The 22,388-nt window shown below is 38.3% G+C and overlaps 1 protein-coding gene across 1 annotated transcript; it reads left to right on the forward strand.

The window, feature by feature from the left end:
• Positions 1 to 843: 843 nt before the first annotated feature.
• FOXN1 (forkhead box N1) lies at positions 844 to 22,181 on the forward strand (the record flags this gene model as incomplete). Its single annotated transcript, XM_082328158.1, has 8 exons — positions 844 to 963; positions 2,760 to 3,263; positions 5,494 to 5,604; positions 11,554 to 11,681; positions 12,502 to 12,598; positions 18,661 to 18,868; positions 19,408 to 19,935; positions 21,919 to 22,181. The coding sequence occupies 8 exons, from the start codon at positions 844 to 846 to the stop codon at positions 22,179 to 22,181; spliced, it is 1,959 nt and encodes a 652-aa protein (XP_082184284.1).
• Between the last annotated feature and the right edge of the window lie 207 nt (positions 22,182 to 22,388).

A 22,388-nucleotide genomic window follows, 5' to 3' on the forward strand; every position in this document is an offset into this window, starting at 1 on the left:
TACACCTGAAATCTAAACTATGAACACAAGACATCTTTACATAGGTACACAGTTGGTGCAGCGTTATGTGCATGACATAAGAGGAGGATGTGAGTTCTTCTTTAGTAGTTTTACTGTACGGTTACAGTGAACGAGGACTGGGAAAAAAAACATGGTCGAAAACAAAATACTAGAAGATTAAATATATTGCTCTTAATCCAAAGAACACCATCAGGTATGTCTCATATATCCAAAGATCAAAGATTGGGAACTTGAGAGGAGATACAACTAACAAAAATAGGTATGGAATGATGAAGTTATTTACATATCTCAGATACATTTAATCATGCAAAACAGAACAAGAAGGCTGAAGGGATTGGTACTAATAAAAAAGTAAAAGCCAAAATATAAGTCTGTAGTAACCATCAGTCTAATTAATGATAGGAAAAAAAACCTTTTATTTTATGTAGTCCCACTGAAAGCAATGGGGGTGCATTTATATAAAAATCTCTCAGTAAAGCAGTATCACTAAATTTGCATAGCCCCAAAGCAATACATTTTCATTATCTTATGAACCTATAGAAAACAAAATAATGACTTATTTTTGTAAAAACTGTGTGGTAAATTCATATAACTGTATCACATCCTCATTGTAATTGCACCTACAGAACATTTCTTTGAGAGCTAAAAAAAATTCAACTGTATTAGGAATTCTGCAGGACGGGTTATTGTCCAGCTGCACAGCTAACACTGTCTGTCATCTGCACGTAACGAGATGGTTTCTTTTACAGTTTAAGTTTTAGAAAATATTTATTGTCATTTGATTTTGTCATAACAGGATTTCTACCTGACGTGGATTTGGTAATGGTTTCACTACTCCAAGATCAATCTAATATTAAATTTTCTTCTTCGGACACTCTGGAAAGGGACCGACAAGACCTCATGAAGACACAGGGGGATTCAATATCCCCAGTTCAGCAAACTGTGAGTAAGATGGCCCGGTTCTGTTTCTCTTTCTTCAGACACACAAGTTCAGATACAATATTCAGCAATTGCTGTACTAAATCTCAGCATACTTAACTGGCAACAAAGCAAACATGGAAAGTTTTATTCTTGAAGAGTAGAAACCTGAGTTGTTATTCTGAGCTAGTCTTAAGCTCCATTCTAAATTTCCTATTCAATTGTTTAAAAATCGCATTACTTTAAAAACCAAAGAGGCAATCCATCTAGCTACTAATCCAGTGAAAATGCTACATTTAAAGTAATCCTCACCCTGTTTCTGAAATAAATTCTAAAAAAGCAGACAGACAGAGAGACATCAGAACCTTTTTGTCTACTCCCTGGCAGTAGAGGATACCTTCAAGCACTTCATAATTCCTTGGGACTTTTTTGGAATAAAATGATCTCTCTCCTGTTGCCTATATATTCATCATGTTTACCTTTCATAACAAAAGTACAACTGAGAATAGTGGTTTTCATCCAACAACAGCAAAATAACCGTTGTCATACTTTTATTATGAACATTTCAGGTGGAGAATTGACAGCACTGCCATTCCTACAGCTTTATATAACTAAATATAGGGATTTTTTTAATTCTTATTTAACAAAAGATATCATAAACACATGTATTAGGACTATAGAGGAGAGCAAGGAAGTAAGAATTAAGAAGTTACAAACTGAGCAAGTTCGCATTCATGTGAGAAGCCAAAAGTGTCATGAGGTCAGATTTGCTTTCTGCAGGAATCCACGACAGAACAAAACGTTAACAGCCTTGACGCACAGACCCGCGTGCAGATGAACAAAAAAGCTGTGCCACGTTCCACTCTGCAGAAAGCACCGGCTTTTATGCTAACTTCCCTTTGGAACTTCCTGAAATCTGGTTCTTCCATGAAGGCATATATTCCTTTACCTGTTCTCCTAAAACACTGTGAGGGCAACTTGGATTTAGAGGGGCAAAGAGGAGAGGTACCACTTGATCTGGTCTGACTTTGTGTGTAACACGGAACATTACATTCTCCCCTTCACTGAACACAATAACCTGCTCTTGACTTAAGCATGTCTTCTCAAAAGGCACCCAAGTTGTTACTCATCCTTGATGGCGGGGAAAATATGCATAATTTCTGAGCTGAATGTGTTCAGCTTCAGGATCCAGACACTAGTTCTTGTTAAGCCTTTCTCTTCTAGATTAAAGAGCACTTTAGTAGCTGTGATTTTCTTTTGGCTAAAATGGGAAAGGGAAGGGAGGAGATGAGACAGGAAGAAGGTTAAAATGTCTGCCTAGAGCCTCCCTGTCTCACAGAATGAGTGTGGCTATGTTAATGAAAGGAAGTGATGTAACTAGCAACACATCTGGCAGCTTTTAACACCGTCAGAGAATGAGATCAAGCTTATTTGACTAAACTTGTAGATGACAAGACTTGCACTTATCATATTCCTGTCATTTAATCTTTCATCACTTGATCATACATCATCTTTCCCCTGAAATTGTCAGACCAGCTAGTCAATAGTTACCTGAGACACCCTGTTTTTCCAAGATAGTTGCACAAATTAAGATTACTTCAGTCTTCTCAATGCTTTCATTAATTTACTTTTGAACAGTTTTGGATACCAGGTAACCAGAAAACCCTTTAGATCTTTTAGAGCTTCTCTGCATGAAGGTGGCTAGGACTAGTAATTTTATACTTCTCATCAAGAATATATTTTTAATGCACTTTTTTGTAAATAATAAAAATAATATTTGCTCATTCTAATCCTAAATAAATGCCAATAATTCATTGCAGGATAATCCCAGTTATAATTGCCAACCATATGAGTCAGACAGCAGGACAGAAAGGAAGAGTTCAGAGTCTTCTCACAGTCCCAGCCCTGCTTCTCCAGCCCAGGATCAAATTCATGGGAGATACCCTACAAGCCAAGGAATTCACTGTGGCAAGAACAAATTTAAAGCGTCTTTCAGTACTGAAAAATTCAGACGGTACAGTTACGAGGAAAGTACTGTAGGAAATTATGACCGGTTTCTCAAGAGCAGCAGAAACCCCTTTCACCCTTACAAGAGGCAGATCAGCGAAGACGTCTTCCAGGAAGCACATCAAGCCCTCCCACCAGAAGGTTCACCCTTCAAAAATCCTAGAAGCATCGATGGTTTTGAGGGTTTACCAGGATCTACAGGTCCTGACGAGTCAGAGTCATTTTCTACACACATTCCGAACATCTCCACAGAGCAACCATGGTGTAACAGCCTCCAATACAGCAACACAGGTCAAGATCACGGTTCACAAGTCATGGTCAGTATTTTTGCTTGTCTTTCTGTTTTCAATGGCAAAAATATACTTTTGGAATTATTTTCTTGTCTCTTAATGTGACTACATGGGCATTTAGCATCTTGTCAAGTTGCAGGCTAAAGCTCAGCATGGACATCCATATTTATTTGTTAATGTTTTCTATTTTATGGCCTTTCCCTACTGAAAAACAGCCCTCAGAAAGGTGCACAAGGACAAATGATTTTTCACTAGACACGATGCACGAATCCTAAATATCCAAATTCTTCCTGACAACAGGTTTTATATCAGTAGTTGTCATCAACTAGTATTTTCAAGGAACAAAAGTTCACAAAACAGTAGTTTTCAAGTATGAGGAGAAGCGTTATCAGATTTGTTACAACACCTCAGCTGAGCTGCATTTTTCTGGACGCAAACAGAAGAGAAACTCTAAGACATCAGTACTACCTAAAATTAAATATCTGTTTATGGTATGTGCAGTGTAAAGGTACCTGGGCTAATTCACATACTGGATAGAGGCGACTGCCTATTTAGGGCAGCACAGAGATCCCTGAAAAACAAGGTAAATTACCCTCCAGTATCTCCACAAGGTATCTCTGCTGTGATCCAAAGTGTAAAGCATATCTTCATAATCTAGTGCAGACAAAAAACAATGTCTGCATCTGCCAGGAGAGGGCCCTAACCACTGGTTCTAAATTGCTGTGAGGCAAAGAATTTGAGGGTTACCAAAAGAAAGAGGTGTTTAAAAAAACAAAAATCTGAATTGGATTAAGATGATTTACCAGGGAATGGAGGGATGTTGTCAGGGTACATACCTGGGGACTGAAGCCATTTGGGTTAAGGAGGAAATTGATCTAAATCTCTTATTTCCTGGATAAATACTCATCTAGGTCAGATGAGTTTAATGCAAAATCTATAAGCAGTGGATGAAAAGAAAAATCCCATTTTCTTCCCAAATCCCTGAGCTGCAAGATGGAGAGAACGTAAAGCTGGCACTGCAGGAGCCCTTTACCAAGTACGTGTGACTACTCAGGAACAGACTGGCTACTTCTTAATGTCTCCACTGGTTCAGTCAGCATGCAACTTCAAAGCTCTTAAATAGCTTACACGCTGCTGGCAAGTTGACGTTTCTGAAAAACTTCATCTTATGGTCACCAAAATAGCAAGGACATTTATTAATACTGCATGTGACCTTTGCTTGGTGCCAGGATATCAAATCAAGTCTAATATGTACCCCTACACTAATCTATACCATAAAAGATGGTCATTATGGCCTTGCTTTAAAACAGAAGGATAAGTGCTACTGGTTCCTTGAAATAATGTCTACGACATCAGCTCTCAGAAGAGAATTCCTGGCCAAGGATGTTAAGTGGGGGAAGGAACCTGAAGTCAGTCACCAGACCCGTGGATAAGAACACTGCTTCAGACACGCCATTCCCTGCACTGTTTATTACCAGCTAGAGCTCTACCTCGCTCTCTGCTTCGCATGCAGTTCGTTTGAATCGCTCTTCTAAAGCAACCAGTGTTACCACACACCCCGTGTGGTGCGCTCGGCATTCTAACTAAAAGACAGCAACATTTAACACCCAGGAGCCTGAGCCCTTAAAAGAATCACGCCCTGTGTGGCATCCAGGACAGGCAGCTGGGCAGACTTGTGAGAAATTAAACATAGAGAAGCTGATCAAGTCTTATTTCCACATTTGCAGAAATAAATCACAATCTTACTATATTTCCTACACCTTGATCCAATTCAGTAGTCAGCCTAGTTTGATTCTTCTCTGCCACCTCTTTCCTGTGCATTATAGACCTCACCCTCTACCTAATGACAAAGCTCCAGCATCAGCTTGAGGTACTGACGGTCTGCAAGATAAAATCATAGTATGAAAAAGAGAGACAGAGACACACGTGCACACTCAGGAACGAAGGCCAGAGTGTGCAGTTTGGGTATATAGGGAAAAAAGATAAACAGAAACTGACATTTTATGAATTGCTCTTTGTACAGAACTTGGACTGGGATTTCCTTTTTCAAGCAGTAATTATATAAATACAGGAAACAATGTTTCTTCTTGTACCACTGGGTGATAAAACAAATTCTATGTAACACTTACTGTGACGGAATCCAGTCCAAAAAAGTAGTAAGTATAACGAAAGACAAATCAGAAGAGTAATTAACAGAATTACTGTATTTTAAATTGAAGTGTTTTCTCTAATAACTCTTTCCTTAAATATTTTCTAGCAGGATTCAGACATCAAGCTTCGGACATCCCCGCTGGAAGGGCAGCCTGGTTTGTATTGCTATCAGCCTCAAGTGCAGCAGATGTATTGCCCCTCACATCCTTTCCATCAGGTCAGTACAACGTGTAGACCAAAATCCCCTGTATTTCTAGCACTATAATGGTATAGTAGTTGTGGTAATAATACAAAAAGGCAGATGAAACAATACTCGCTAAATTTGCCTTTGCGGGGCCATGTTTGTATACATACATTTTGTTTATGACAATAAGATCTTAAAAGAACCACATCTAAATGCATTTTAAAATGGTCTTCCAGAAAAAAAGAAAAAAAAAAAACTTGTAAAAATGGAAACTTGGTACTGCTTATTTATATTTATACATTATGCTCAAGAAAATTGGCTTTGAAACCAGATAAATTATTAACATAACTGTTGGTATTTCAGGATCCCAGGGAATTAACTGTGCTTTGACTTCAGAATAACAAATTAAATATATGCGACTGTATACTTAAAATTCAGATCAAACACAGAAAAAAGCAAAATTTTAACAGCAAGATGACGCTCGCTTTCCTTGTGCTTGATGGCACACACATCTCTTTTGCAATCTTTTGACTGTTACATCATCCCCAGTGAAAGATTATTCAGCTGAAGCATAATTGACAATAATGCTGATGATGCACGAGAATGCACAGTATTAAGGTTGTTCTTCCGTAACGTAACTATATTATTAATGCTAAAAATGCACAGGAGTAACTGACACCTTGTTTTTCTTGAGTGTGTTTAGATGTCATTTGAATACATGTCAGTTCGTATTGCCAAAGCAGTGTATGCACAGTATCTTTGTAAAATCACACCTATATACCTTAACCTTACATGTGATCATAGTACATATTTACAGAGGTTAGTGAGTGTGGTCTACTGAGCTTTGAAAACTTGGCATAGAGGGAGGCTGTGTATTACAGAAAGTCATTTTCATGACTCTGAAAAGTCTTTAAATTATTTCCTTTAGATATAAATGGTGGTGCTGTTCAATGCATTGAAATTTTCCTCTTTTATGCTCAGTTACCTGCAATGTATAAAATTTTCAGCAAGAAAGATGTTCGAGGAGATAAAAATATGCTTGAAACACCCTATTTAAAACAAACAAACAAACCAACCCCAAAACTTATTTAAGGTGAAATTAAGGCAACAAGGATTTTTCAGATATATAGGCAGAAATCCATATACAAAAATAGCACAACTACCAAAACTCCCAATCATTAGAACTGAATTAAACTCACAGGAAATTCATATGTAAAATATTTGAACATAAAAGCTCACACTTGAGTTACAATTCCTTTGATCCCAGCGACTGATGACTGATATTGTGGAATCAACTGTACCATCTCATTCAACTTGCTCAAGAAGTATAAAAAATGTGACTAACAGAGCAGTGATTTAAAACTGTGCAAAAACGACAAAAACCAGGTTACCATATGATATTTCATTGGGATTGTTCATTCATATGGTGTTACTAGTCTGAGTCATTGAAATAGCTATCATACCATTCATCATCAGGATTTAGTCCCTCATGAGGAAAAAGAAAGGTTATTTTTGGCATGATTTTCTTTAAGAGGAAATTTAAGTAACTTCTGAGAACAGATGCTGAATGACCATAAAGAACAAGAATAGACATATGGTGGAATTTTATGATCACTGATAAAATTAAATCATCCGTCACAGATGACTTTTTAGGAATTTCATTTGTTAGAGTTTTGTAAAACATTACTAAGGAAGAATGAAAGTATTCCATACCTCAGTAGTGGATTTGCATATTTTTAAGCATGTATTTCTTATAAATCCCCCAACCTGTCTACTGAAACTCAAAGGAAGATGTCTCATTATTACAGTATATGACCCCTCAGATATAGAGAGGAATAAAACAGGGACTAACTGTATCAACCACGTGAAGAGCTTCAGGGACTTCTACGGCCTTTCTGAACTCCTAGTGGCTGGGACAGTTAAAATGATCAACAGGACGGTATGGCAAGGCAGCTCAATAAGCACCCTCAATATCAACCCTCGCATGAAGTAAACTTCTAAAATCAGGTTCCTATTACTGTTATCTTTCTCTTCCTGCTCCCTCAGCTGTGGCCAGCCCCTGACCACTAACTGGAGTTTGTATTTAGATCAGCTTAGGAACTCAGGGGCACAGAGGTTCTTCCCCAACGAGGTGTTGCGCAAGGACAGGCCAATTTGCTTAGGGCGCCCAGCTACTACTGAAGTTCAAATAGTTTCAATATCAAGGGCTTTTTGTATCTGCTCTCCTCAGTGGGTAGCCTTGTAAAGCTTGAGAAGAGCATAGATGCTAAATAGATGTGAGAAGGCATAGGTAACAGAAAGAAGCAGTCTTCCTACACTGATTCAGGAAATGCAGCTAGAGAATAATCTCACTTCTGGCCTTTTCTTCTACCAATCACTCTGGCATTCCACTAGCCAGAATTTACTGAACCTTTTTTTTTCCCCTATAATGTGGCAAAACGATAATTATCTTTTAAGTTCTTATCAACACCATCATAATTAATGTACTTGTTTTTTCTTGTTAGCCTAAAACTCAATAGAAGTGATAAAAGGTAATAATAAAATTAAAATAGAATAAAAAGGCGATGTTACACTACCATCCTAATGTAAAAATTGATTGCTTTTATTATTGTTATTTTAGAAGAAAAGGGTCTCAGATGAAGGATTAACTTGCCACTCTGCTGCAAACAAACTAGTTCCCCACTGGGACTGCAGTGCAGACACTGTGGATGTGCCACAGCACCACATATCTCACACACAACATAAATGCCAGGTTTGTGTGTTGCTTTAGCAGAAACTCCAGTTAGCTTGTTAATTTATTTGAATATTTTTTAATTTCTTTATTCATTCTGAAGCAGGCACCCTTCCCCTGTCACTGCTGATTTGATACCAGTACTGTTGTTATACATTGGCATTAACCACATTCAAAAAACCTACAAAATCAAAGCTGAAACACACCTCTGGGAGTGGCTAGGCAAGACACAACAAGCACTAAGAGGAAAGTCTTCCATCCACCTGCAGGCTGGCACTGTGACAGATCTCTTACATGCAGCAGGTTTCTGTTAGACTTTTCAATATTTGTGCTTCTTAATGTTACTATAGTAAAAGTATGGCAACATGTTCTACTGCTCTGAGGAAAAAAGCAGCCAAAGTCATAACAGGCAGAACTGCTGTCCACGTGCCATAATCAGACACTGGGAAATGAAAGAACATGTGATACAAGACTGAGAAGTGGAATAACATCTTTTGCATGAAGCAGCTTCAGTATTAATACTTTACATTTCAAATTTGAATGGAGCAGAGCAATTTAAATCACTAGGAAGTTACATGCAAGAGAATGGCCCCTTCAGCCTGAAGTGAAGAGTGTTCAAACTATGCCTCACTTTTCATTAGAGGGATGAGAGAGATCAACTCCTTTGTTAATTTTGCCCAAATGATAAAATGGCCTCACCTTCCCCTTTGCTGGACACAACACAAATGATGACTCATAAGAAAAACTCCTTCTTACTGACCTGAAAGAAACAGCAGACACATACTGAAGTCACTTACCCACCCACCATAAAACCCGGACACCTTTCATGCCAGTTGTGCGACTGTAAAACCAGCTCAAGCCTGTCATTCCAGACCATTCCCCGGCCTCTCTTCCCTCAAAAAGCAATAATGAAACCAATAAAACAGAAATAATCCTTAGAACGCCCAGTTCTTGCCTTTGGAGATGACATCACAACCAGTCCCATCTTAGTGTCCCTTCCTTTCAAAGAGCCACTGAAACCAATAAAATCAAAATTATTTTATGAATTGCCTGGTTTTCAACTCTGGTGAAAAACCTGCACACAATGCAACAAAGCAGGCAGCACACAACTGCACGCAGAAATTAGTTCACAGCTGCTCTGGAGACTGCAGTTCTGCCCGGTATTTAGTTTAACAAGGCAGGACATGATTAATTATGTACATCTCATTTCTTTCACCCTGCTTACCGTAGCAAACAGATTAGTGTATTCAGTATGTTTTTCCACATTCCATTTCAGACAGTTCAATGTCAGAAAGATAAAAGCAAACATGCAAAAACTCAAGCAACAACAATAAAATTGCTGAGAAACTGAAACACATTATTCAGAATCCAGAATAAATAAACTATGAACACTTTGCAAGCACATGGTAGCCTCTCACAGGCATTTTCAGAGGACAAAGACCAAGAGCAACAGAAGCTATTGGTCCAAAAATAGGAATGACACTACAAAACTAAAGAGAGGTATAAACTAATTACCAAGGAAATTTTCCCAACAAGTCTCAAAAGCTACATTATAATCTTTCAGAGGAACCATAAAAACCTCATGACACAGGACTTCCAGAGGTAAGCAGTAAAACACTAGAACAGGGCTCAGCAACCTTTGAGCACTAGGGAAGGCATGCAGGTAGATTTTTTAATAGCATATGACCTGACTCCTAATTTTGGCCATGCCCTAGCCCTGGCATCTGGAAAGATTCATCTGTAAGAGGCAGAAATTCCTCTCTCACTGAGCTCTGAGTTCAGTGGGAGCCTTTGCCTCACAGAGAGCCAACTGATGGTATCTTACCTTAGCAGGGTAGTGTTTCTTTGTGCTCGAAAGTTGCTTGCTAGCAGGTTTAAACTGTAATTTGGAAAAGAAAAATATGTGACCAACTGCTGCATTAAAAAAAATGAGAGCAAACCTACAGAAACTCTGATGCAATCGAGGCTATGCATATGTATAATCTCCCCTCTTTCACCTATTTTTTTTGCATTGGCATATTTCTATCATGGTGATCGCATGATAGGCCAGCCTTTTCTTTAGTGCGTCTGGAGAGCTGGACAGGCTTAGAGATCTCTTGAAGAGATAGCTTAGCATCTCAGTCTCAGGTAGCATTCTGCTGCCTGTGCCTAGGAGTGGGGTGAGGGTAGCATAACTGCTATCCAATTTTAGGTGTCCTGGCTATTCTTTTTAGCTTTCTGATAGAGAAAATGGGGAAAAAAAGAAGCTGCCTCTTGGAGAAGCCTGTTTCTTGTCATTGACTATAAGGGAACCGACAGAGAGTAGCCTCACAGCTTCAGCGCAAGTCAGGCAATAGGAAAACCTGTGAGAAACATCTCCTATGCCACTCTCCTGACCCCTGGAATGACGTTACTAACTTATTATAGAATAATACATTCACTTTATACATATTCTGATGCCATCCACTAAAGCTTTTGTTGTTATTGTTTGGGGTTTTTTACTGCCTTGCCTGGTAACAGCAAACTGAATGGATGCTTTGGGATGCTATTCTCTTGGGAGTAGATTTTATACACTTTGAATTTTTGCCTTGTTGTATCCCTCTCCACCTAAAATCCAAAAAACCAGCACACAAAACCAAACAAGGCTCAGTCAAAACTTCCGTGTTTCTTCCTATATTTTTAGTGGCTCTACTTAATAGGCTTATTTTTCTATGGTGTACGTTGTTTGAAGTAACTTATTCTGGGTTTTTTTTATTACTTATATAAGTAAAATTACATCACTAATTTACTTGTCTGCATAGTGCAATGTTCAGGGGAGGCTGAGCGGGCTAAGATACTTCAACCGCAAAAGAGATGGCTGAAGAGAGATATGCTTTAGGTCTACAAAACTATGAATTATCTGGAGACAATTAATAGGATACAGTTACCCCCATTTTTCACAAGAACTCAGTAGGCAGGCAATAATAAAATAAGTACTTTTTTTGCATACTTCAATTTGGAACACACTGCAACAGGACCTGGTAACAGCCAACACATCAGTGAGTTCCTCCTCATACATGCCCTGTCTCTTCCACTTTTTAAGCTTTAACTAGTAATATTAGTGTTTTCCAATACCATGTTAGAAAGACTTTAGGTCTGACTTGGCATAACAGCTATTAAATGTAGGCAGAGGATAATAGCCTCAGAACTAAATAGTTTAACAGTTATTAAGAAAGAAATATTTTGAGAGCTTGTTGCTAAGCCAAGTAACATCTCTTTTATTGTATCATCAGTATCCCTCGGGAGGCAGCTATCCTGTGACTTATATTACTTCTTCACACTACCCTTACCAAAGAATTGCTCCTCAAAGCAGTCAAGAATCCCAGCAGCCTCTATTTCCCAAACCCATCTACTCCTACAGGTAACAAAATATTTTTTCAAGTCCTAATGTTACAGGAAATACACTGTTTACCCATGGCCTATTTCCAGCATAATTTGCAATAACATGCTCACTCTTATTTGTCTTGTTCCCAGTGTGCTCTGTCCTGTTTGTATGAATCTCAAGATGTTCCAGACTCTGGGGCCAAGGCAGAGGGAAATGAAATGTTGTAAAGCATGTGAACAGTCTTGACCACCCCCACAAAAGCTAGACATTTCTCCAGTACAAAATCTTAGGTGTTGCAAATTTCATCAGCACAAGACTAATCACACTTGATTGTCTTTTCCAGGACCTGTATTAAAACTTTTTTTTTTCCTCCAGTTCCTAGGGCAAGGAAATGCCTAGAAAAAAACCATCAGATATGCCAGTCACCACACAGGTTTAGCCCTCAAATAGCAGTCTAACAAAGCAGACCAGACAATTAAATTTTGATTATACCTTCTGTCACCGTCAGTCTGATATCCTCTTTGTGGCCTTTATCAGTTTAAGCATTCAAACACAACCTTAAATAAATACACACTAGCAGGATTTGAAGGCTGTGTTCTTGATTCCACTTTCTATTACTTTATTTTAAACCCAGGCTGGACCTTCTATATGCGCTTTGAGAATTACCTCTAGAAGTTAAGCAGTGTAAGGAGATTGCTTATAAACAACTGAGTGGAAAACTTTAAGCATCATCAGTATTCATGCTATGACAGTGAAAAACCAGAGTAATCACGCTCACCGTGAAAAACAGTCCTTTTTTCTGCTTCTGAGGAGTCAAGCAGAACAGGCTAAAATGCTTTTCTTTCTCTCCCTAAAGCATCCTGATCTTCATGGCACTCAAAAACAGCAAGACAGGGAGTTTGCCAGTCAGTGAGATTTACAATTTCATGACGGAACACTTTCCTTACTTCAAGGTGAGTTCCACAGGGAGTGGGGGGAAATCTCTCTCTAAGCTTACCTGGCAGCAGAGGGAATAAGGGAGGGGATTCGATCTATGAAAAGGCATAATTTCTTAATAGATTAATATCAAATCAATTACACGCTATATACCTTCATGGTCACAAACTACCCAGCGCTTTAGGCCTAGGGAGAAATGTGAACATGATACACGGTAACATTTAACACAAATAGATACTAAGAACTGCTCCAACTTCGAGTTTGTGCAGTAACAGTGGCCATTCCTCACTAACAACTCATAAAAAGGATAAATATTTTTAAAAACACATCCATTCCTTCCTCTCAGATCTCAAATACAGGCAGAACTGGTCTTGTGGCTTCCTCTGCCATCAACAGCACCTCCAGTCTCATGTGGAAGCAGAGGTTCAGGGTTATCTTGCTCTGTTCTGGAGCTGGGATATCCGTCTTAGGCAACTTCGTCACTTGCATGCACTGTACAAAGAAAAGTATAATATGTGAGAAATGATACTAAGCTCATAATTACACAGTAATGTTGGTGAAGGTAAGGGTGGATGGTTTGCAGCAGATACTATTGAAATTTAAATCCATGCTTAAGAGAATGGTGTCTTGCACTTGGAATGCAAGTGGAAAGTGATTAGTCAGCACATGACCCAAGAGCAGAAGGATTACAGTTAAGATTTTAAAAAGAGCTGTAATAGAATCGTCGACTGCTGCTCAACACAGAGCTTCGTTATTGCTGATTCTTCAAAAGCATCTCACTCAAAGTCCAGATCAGGTGACCTGCAACTGTTAGCAAGGCCCAGACATGAAAATAAAGCAACATGAGTCTGTCCTGTTTCCTATCGCAAATAAACACGCAGCAATTACACCAAATTTAAAGCAGCTACAGAAAGGCAACTCAAACATTTGTATTAAGAAAAGCACACTAAGAATAACTAAAAATAAATGTTCTGATACAATTTTGCAATGGTTTTGGACACTAACTGAGGATAAATAATGCCCACAAAAAAAAAAAATTGAACATGTCAGTAATCAGAGAAAAAGAATACACATTATCATGAAAGAAGAACTGTTAGGATCCATTACTCTTCTGTATTCCCAGATTTCCTTCCAAAGGAATTACTAGCTACTCTATTACTTGTTACAAACAAGAGAAGGGAGAAAAAAATAAAGAAACCTACCATCATAATATGATAAGTACCCCATCACAACATGACAGCTCATAATCCACTGAAACAAATCTGAAGCACTTTAACTTTGTTAAGTCACAGGGATGCAACTGATTTTTAGGCTAAACACACATGAAATAAGGTAATGACAGTAATCTAAACAGGGAAAGGAAGAAGGGTGGAATGGCACATGACAAGAACATAGTAGCTGTAAATATTTTTTCATTTTCAAAACATGAATAAATTTCAAGATTTGTATTTTGTCCCTAACAGAATATTAACTCTATTTTCCACGCTTTTTCCACTAGTTGCAAGAAATATTAATAATCCAAAGGAAAATAGCTTGAAGATTGCAAAAAAGGTCCTGGGCCACAACATCTTGAAATTGATATTTTGCAGAACTATGCTTCTTAGCATAAGCAGAAATCATGTGATCTAGAGCAAAGCAATACATTCTTCTCTGATTACTGCTTTCTAGAAAAATAGCAGGAGTTTCAAGCAGAGAGGTGGGAATATTAAAAATAAGTTTTACAGGCATGTCCACATTTATTCATCAGACCAAACTGAAATTAATTCTCCTTTGTTTGACAACACAATCCATTATAAAATTCAGCAGCAGCTTGCAAACCAAATGCTGCTGCTGCCAGCATGCAGAGAATTCCCCAGACACAAGACTGTGGCTCTGCCAGGTGTCACCTTCCTGCTCCTGCAGTTAAAGTTATTCTGACACAGCAGAAACATTAGGGAGGTATACACCCTTTCCTCACGTATATACTGTGTGTAAATATTGTGTATTGTATATATTGTGATATTTTGCGCATAAATGTGTATAGATAGTGTGTTCATATGTCTGTCCGTGTGCATACATACAGCTGTGTGTGTACATATGCTCATCTGTACAGTAGGTATATTTCTACCACAGCTTTAAACAACTGTTTTATACCTAATCTAAACTTTTCCCTTCTTACTTAGCAAAACTTGCCTGTTCCACAGGGAGTGGGTTTTGGTGGTGGTTTGTTTGCTTCGGTGGTTATTTTTTTTTTGGCACATCCTCATGTCTTTTTCTTAATTAATTTAAAAATTGATGAGAATGAGATTACTCTTGTCATATGCATTGTAGGAAAAGAATGGTGCAGGGGGTACTACTGGAACATTCACTATTTTATTACAGCTTTATTTTTGCATTTTACTTACAGTCAAATGATTAAAAAGTTCCACCCCAAACATCCTTAAAATAAGCAGGGGAGAATAAGCAAGCAAATATTATGCATATGGGCACTAAGCTCTATCTACCTCTGGTCTTTACAGCAGCCCACAAAATCATCAATACATGGCAAAAGCTAATATCCTCTATCCTCCCTTTTTTGGAGAGTCTTGGGCAAGATAAAGTAATATAAAAATCAGCAAAGAACACTTTGTTGTTGCTACCAGAACTCACTAAATCGCAGGATACAACAGGGGGAGGGGAAGCAATTTAAGTTGGAGAGAAACAAAGTACAAGTGTACACAGAATCTTGCTGGGAGACATTAGATGATACAAGCCTAGTCAAATTAACTTGTATTCGCTGCCGCAGCAAATTTAGTTTCTATGATGCAACAATCTCATTTCTAGTTGAAACAGAGCAATCCAACTCCTACGTCCTAAAAAAAACATCTACGCAGCTAAAGTTGAATTACTCTTTGATGTACCTCTCCCTTCTCTTGAGACCTAGATTTAAAGAGAAAGGGTTTTGCAAGATCACTGAACTCTTTAAACTTCAAGAGGCGGTCAGGATCAATGGGTCTGTACAATAATATTTTTTGCTTGTCATCCTTTTTTTCTTTGTAGTGATTAGTGAGTCTAACAGAAAGCTTTAATCTTGTTAATTGGAGTTATTGCCAGTGGTCCAAGAGGTTAGAAAGGTCTGTGGTCTGATGGAGCTTAGAGCAGCAAGTATTCTCTTGCAGCATCAAATTCCACACAGCTTCATCCACACTGTGCTGAATTCAGCAATGGCAGAAACGAGCCATAGCAAAGAGATTCCAACTACACGAGAACGACCTCAGTAGCCAAAGCTCAGTTCGTTAACAGACAACCAAATGTATAACTTAGAAAACTGGCGACAGAGTTGTAACCTGAACACGCTGCCGGAGTGTCCCTTCAGGGCCTACCTAGGCAGACGACTGGTTTTCGCTGCTCAGCACTACCAAGTTTAATGCAAGAACCTGTTCAACTCTTGGCAGCAGTCTCCAGAATAAATCCATGTACTTTTTGCTCTTACGTTTCTAAAACTATCTCATAGTTTACACCCCCACACATTCTGAAAACCTCTGAGAAACACATGCCACTCCCATCTTCTCTGGTGCTTAGCAGAAACACTAATTATCCTGTCTAGATAGAGAGGTGTATGCAGCCTCATGTGCAGGGCAAGACACACGAATACTCTTTCAGGTCAGCTTATTCAGTAGCGAAGTACACATCTTACCTAGGAGGAACAGTTTTATTTACTTTCGGAACTGCCAGAAAGCGACTTGAATATTATCTGCAAGGGAGAAAATCTGATTCATCATCTTTAGCATTACTCTATGGCAGAAGGAGTTTTAAAGGGGTTTTTTTGCCTTTTTTTTTTTTTTTTTTTAAATAGAAGTGCACGTTGTCTCACTTATGGGACTGCCTAACAGAATAGTGAAATGCTGACATCAGGTGGGCCAAAAGGGTAGAAACTGTGCTGCTATGAAGGGAAAACAGTTTCTTTTATAGTAAATAACATCTATTTAACTTCAACAACTAATTAATTTTTCTAATGAAGAAAGCAAGTATTAAATTTGACCCTCAAATTCTTCAGTAAGGCTCTTAACACCTTAACCCACAAGATAGTCCTTCACAACAAGCTAGGAAAGAAGAGATTTTACATTCCTGATAAAAGTAGAATTTCCGTCAAAGTATGTTCAAAAATTCATTGGGTACCATGCAAAAGCAAAAATGGACACAAGTCTGTTTGTAAAAGATGGTCTTAGAGGACATCCGTTACACTAGGCAACAATTAGAGAAACGATCAAAAAGCTGGCTTTCTATGAGAGAAGAATCCCTATTAATAAAGCATAAGAATGGAAAGGGAACTTAATGTGCCTGAAAGGGAAATTTTAGTCTTTTTAAAGAGGTTAAAGACTACGGAAAATCTTATTTATTTCTTCTGCTCTCTGTTCAATAATTCTCTGTGGCTGATATAAACAATTACAACAACAAATATTTTGCATCTGTGAATAAGAATCAATAGTGGCACATAGACACCTTCGCCCACCTTTCAGGGAGTTGTTTAATTTCTTTTAATTCTTATGACACACAGATGAGGATTTTTGGAAACAAGAAATAAAAAGCATCCAAAATTGATTTAAAAAAAAAAAAAAGGAAAGAAAAAGGCCTCACATACACTAGTACTGAAGATTATTCTCTGTAATCTGATGAGCTCTAAAGTCTCTCTCGAGATTTCTCATCTCTGCAAATGCAGACCTTTTGGAAAGAATATAATTTGACTGACACAGGTAAAGCTACAATTTTATTTTTTTTAACTGGTCTTACAACAACAGGGGAAGTCTGGCTGGGCTAGCAGTTGCATCTATTATAATGAAGCTGGGTTTCTCAGGTTGACTCCTACCATTACGTAGCAAGTCATTCTTCCTGCTCTCTTTTTTTTTTTTTTAAGATTATAGTGCAGTGGCAATGAGCTAAGGCAGTTCTACTCAGATACGCAACAAACAGCATCGTACAGTACCCACCAAAAGAAAAGCAAGGAAATGACACATCAGGAATTTACTATAGGAATCTTCTGATGTGAATGCGCATACTAATTTACAAAGCCTTGATGTGATGGGCAGTATCTTCTGGCTGCATGACTAAGTAAGCAGAAATGAGTGAAATCAAATAAACAAACACCAGAAAAACTTATATGCAATAAAAGGATACAGTGTCATTTCTTCAAGATCAGTATTTCAGACTAGCAAGCAGACAGGCATTTCCCATCAGAACCTGAGCATGACCATTTTGCTGGGTATTTCCCTCTTCATCCCTGACAGCAACATTCATTCTCAAAGTTCTTTTACAAGCAATCAGGGGGAAAAAAAAAAAAAAAAAGTAAAAATTAAATTGCATAAACAGAGGCTTTGCACTAGGTTTTCTTTTCTTTCCATTTGTGCAGTTGAATGCAACACTGTCCTCAGGGAAAGGAGGGAGTTTTGTTTCCCTCATTGATCAGAAACAGCCTAAATAAAAACAGAGGAATCCTTTTAATGAAGTTTATAGGTATTGTTCAGTTTAAAGAACCTTCCAGCTTCCAATACTGAGTTAAAAATAAATGCAAAGCAAAAAGATGCAGTGATCAGGTGCAGAAACCCGTATCTCATCTGTAGGGCTTGTGATTAAACCGTTTGGTTATCTAATTGGCTAGCATACAAAGTTACACCTACAGTAGCATGCTAAAAATCGTTTGAAGTCTGCCTGGACACTTAATTTGAGTCCAAGTAGCGCACAGTCCTTCAATTGAGTGTTCGAAATTTTTCTAGGTGTTCCAAAATAGATTAAGATAGATTTCCTGTTAGTTCATAGTTCTAGAATACAATTCTTCACACACTTAATTCTTGTGATTTGCAAATTCACTCTTAAAAATTCAGCAGCCCCTCTGAAGGGGCAACCTTCTTGCTTAGAAGATCAGTTACTATTTCATCTGATTCCTCTCTTCCCGCACAACATGACTATAACGTTTTTGTGGCTTGTTTCTAACGTACAAGTTTCATATTGTAGCAAGTATAACGTAAATAGCATTTCTTACAATCTCACCAGCCAAAACAGAGAAATATATTTGTATTTTTTTTTTCCTTGAAGTTCCACTCTTAGACTGGATTTGTTTTTCCAGACAGCTCCAGATGGCTGGAAGAATTCTGTACGCCACAACTTATCTTTGAATAAATGCTTTGAGAAAGTTGAAAACAAGTCAGGCAATTCTTCTCGGAAAGGCTGTTTGTGGGCTCTGAATCCAGCCAAAATTGATAAGATGCAGGAAGAGCTTCAGAAATGGAAGAGGAAAGACCCAGTTGCTGTAAGGAAGAGTATGGCAAAGCCAGGTCAGTAATATGTTAGCCTATTAGTTCTCAAACAGGGGTCCCCAGAACTCTTCTTTGCAATAGGCACCAAGCTGTATAAGAGAATTTATAAATGATTTAGGAAAGCATTTAAGAATTTTTCCTGGTTATAAAGTGATTTGCAAAACAAGGAAAAAAATTCAAAATCCAAATTAAATAAACCTGGTTTTGCAGGAGTGCATCCACATAAGCACAAAGAAGCTTGACCAAGAAAACATTCTCTCTTGACATCTCACTAAACTTTAAGACAAAAACAACACTGAAATAAGTACTATAGAATAAAATCTGAAATTAACTAAGTATCCAACCTTTAAACACAAAAATGCAATTTATTACGTACTCACTTGGCAACAATGATTTAGAAAAGCATTTCAGGCTTTTGGAGTTCTTATGGGCTAGCACTTTTGTTTGCCATTCCGCTCACCCGTTTCCTGAGGAACACTAAAATTTTAGCTGCAAGCTATGAAGACTAAGGCTCTGTTAGGATTCAGTCAGTCATGGACTATTTTCTTGTTTTGTAGAAGAACTTGACACACTGATAGGCGACAAAAGCGAAAAGCTGAGATCTTCAATCATGTCCTGCAGTCCGACTGGTGTTGCAAGTGCCTCCCTTTCCAGGCAGATGGCAGTCCAATCCCATTCCTTATGCGAGCCCTCTCTTTCCTCCAGTATACCACAGCCATTGCATAGTATCCACGCATCAGGAGCTCTACACGTCAAGAACCCCTTACCAAATTTGCTCGGGGGGCAGCAAACGGCCTGCTATACATCACCGCAGGGTTTTCCTCCAATCTCAAGCACGCTGATGCAACACTCACCTGACCCTCAGACCCTGTTTCCTTCTGGGGAGGCTCAAAGCGAACTCAGGACCCAGCCCAGCATCACGCAGGATTCTCCCCTGCCGGCTCAGACCCCCCCCATCTGTGGTGCGAAGATGCTGACAGAGCACTCGACAGCCAGGACCATGCAGGACACGCTCATGCAGGAAGGAGACCTCAGCAACGACATCGATGCTCTTAATCCATCCCTGACTGATTTTGATCTCCAAGGTAGGTATCTACGGCATTTCGATTTTGTAGAGTCAGGCTTATTACATCACATCCCAACCTGCACAAGATGCATTTATGTCCTTTTTTAACTACTTGTCCTTGCCGCTGCTACAAAGACCAGCTTACTAGGTTACATTATTTTGCACAACACGGAATTTTGCATTGTATCTTTAAAAAGCTTCCCAAGAAAGCTACAGTTTTACATCCAGAGCTTAAAAAAAACCTGCTTACTCTTGACTACGACTGCTGATATTAAACACTGCAATACAGTATTTAGAATGTATTTTTTAAATTCAGACATACTTTCCACTGAAAACTACTCAAGCACAACCATTTAGTGCATATCAAGAGAACTGTCATAAGGGGCACAAAGAGAAATAATTTTGACTGAATTAACATGGTAACTTTTTTTTTATCAATATTTATTCGAACACCTTCCACATCTCTGCTCAAAAGAATGCTATTTACTCCTTCACAAAGCATTCGTATCATCTATGCCCTAAATAATTATACTTTCTGAGGTGTGTTCTAGTCATGTAACACAGACAGTAAAGTTCTTGGTATTAAATAATTGAATTGGAATGGACAGGATTTTGAACTCTAAGAACATAGCTTTCCATGCAAAAATAAGAAAAACAAACCACACCGAGTTTATGTTTGTGCATATATATATACACGTATGTATGTATACATATGAAATAAAACCCAGGGGTTCCAAATGATGAAGCTCTTGCTGCACCACATAACACGCCAGAATTGCCTTCCTGCACAGACAAGTGGTACACAAAGCAACCTAAAAGACAGAGCAAAAAAACCCACAGTCTTAATAATCTACGTGACTCAGCAAATGCAGCTGCCTTGCCATTGCACTGTCACAAATGTTCTGCAGTCCTGCCATGCCCAGATTGCTTTACTGAGATTAACAACACAGTTTTTTGAATCCTCAGCTTCTTGCTCTTTCAGGCAGCCGGAGCTCACATTCCATTCATTTCTCTGCACCTCTTTCCATTTTATTCAGTTAATCTGGAGCACGCTTATTTGTACTGTGAATATTCTGTATGCTTCACCAGTATGGTACAACTCCAACTTCCCTCTGTCCTTGTCCTTTGCCTTAAATTATCTAACCTTATCTAAGCTTTTTACTTTCTTTCTTTATAAAATTATCAAATCTCAAATTAGAGGTCCTAGAACTTAAGACAAGGCCTGCACACTTGGAGCAAAATCACTATACACACCCCCCCAAATAAAATAAAAACAAAATAAAATCCAATGTCTAGCAAAAGAGCTAAGTATTTTCCCATTTGACAGCCTGCAGACGGAGGGTATAGCTTTGGAGCAACAGTCCCCTTGCCACCACCACCCCAAAGAGATCTTCAATGATGAATATGAAAAATACAGCCCTCCTGCAGTACTTATTTAATGCTTTCACTGTGATATGCACATTCAATGGAAAGATGAGAAACTTTTTGGTACACGTTAGAAAAAAATAACATTTCAGATCTTTTTTAATTTGTCAGGTCAATCACATATCCAGTAATTCACATTGCAATTCAGAGAACGCTACACCATAAGAATACAAGAAGGCCAGTTGTAAAGTAGTATTATTTGGAGATTTGTCCCATAAGTGCCATTAGCTCTTCCATATCTTATAAAGATAAGAGAGGCAATTTCCTCTTTCAAAATTAGTGGCTTTTTTTCAAATACAAGTTATGCTTCATAAAGATACATTTGCAACAGAAGCTTGCCAATTATCAGGTGAAATAATTTTCTTAAACTAATGCTGTTTTCTCCCAGATTTAAATTTATTATGGAGACAGACAAATAATAACTATCTCAACCTTTTGCCTTTCTCAATCCCAAGTGATGAAGAGTACCTACGCATATAGCATACACAGCTGTATAATTACCGACTTCTCCTGTAAAACAATGTCTCAGAAAGCATATACGAAGAAAGTTGAACCGATCCATTTTGTTTTGTTATAGGAAATCTTTGGGAGGAGCTGAAAGATGACAGCCTAGCTGTGGATCCCCTAGTCCTCATTTCATCATCCCCAACGTCTTCCCAGTGTTTCCCTTCTCACTGCCAGATGGAGAACAGCAACAGTGCCAACATCCAAAACGGAACTCCACACAGCAACCTACCCGACCTACAGCTCACTACTCTTTACTCTGCCTTTATGGAATTGGATACAGTGTCTCCCGCCTACCTAAGTAATTCTGGATCCAAACCTATAGCACTAATGTGAACCATGCACCAGCCTAATTATTATTATTACTTTGTCTCAATACAGTCCTAACCATCACACACACTTACCTATCTGATTTATGTCAGCTGAAACTGTGTCCGTCGGAATAAGAATAATCTTTTTCCAGAACACACCTGCAGGATATGTAGCTTTACTATGACAATTTTCTACAGACAGATACTAAAAAAAAAAAAAAAAAAAAAAAAA

The sequence above is a fragment of the Platalea leucorodia genome (genome assembly GCF_965183815.1).
Source record: "Platalea leucorodia genome assembly, chromosome: 16".
In the NCBI taxonomy this organism is placed as follows: domain Eukaryota; kingdom Metazoa; phylum Chordata; class Aves; order Pelecaniformes; family Threskiornithidae; genus Platalea; species Platalea leucorodia.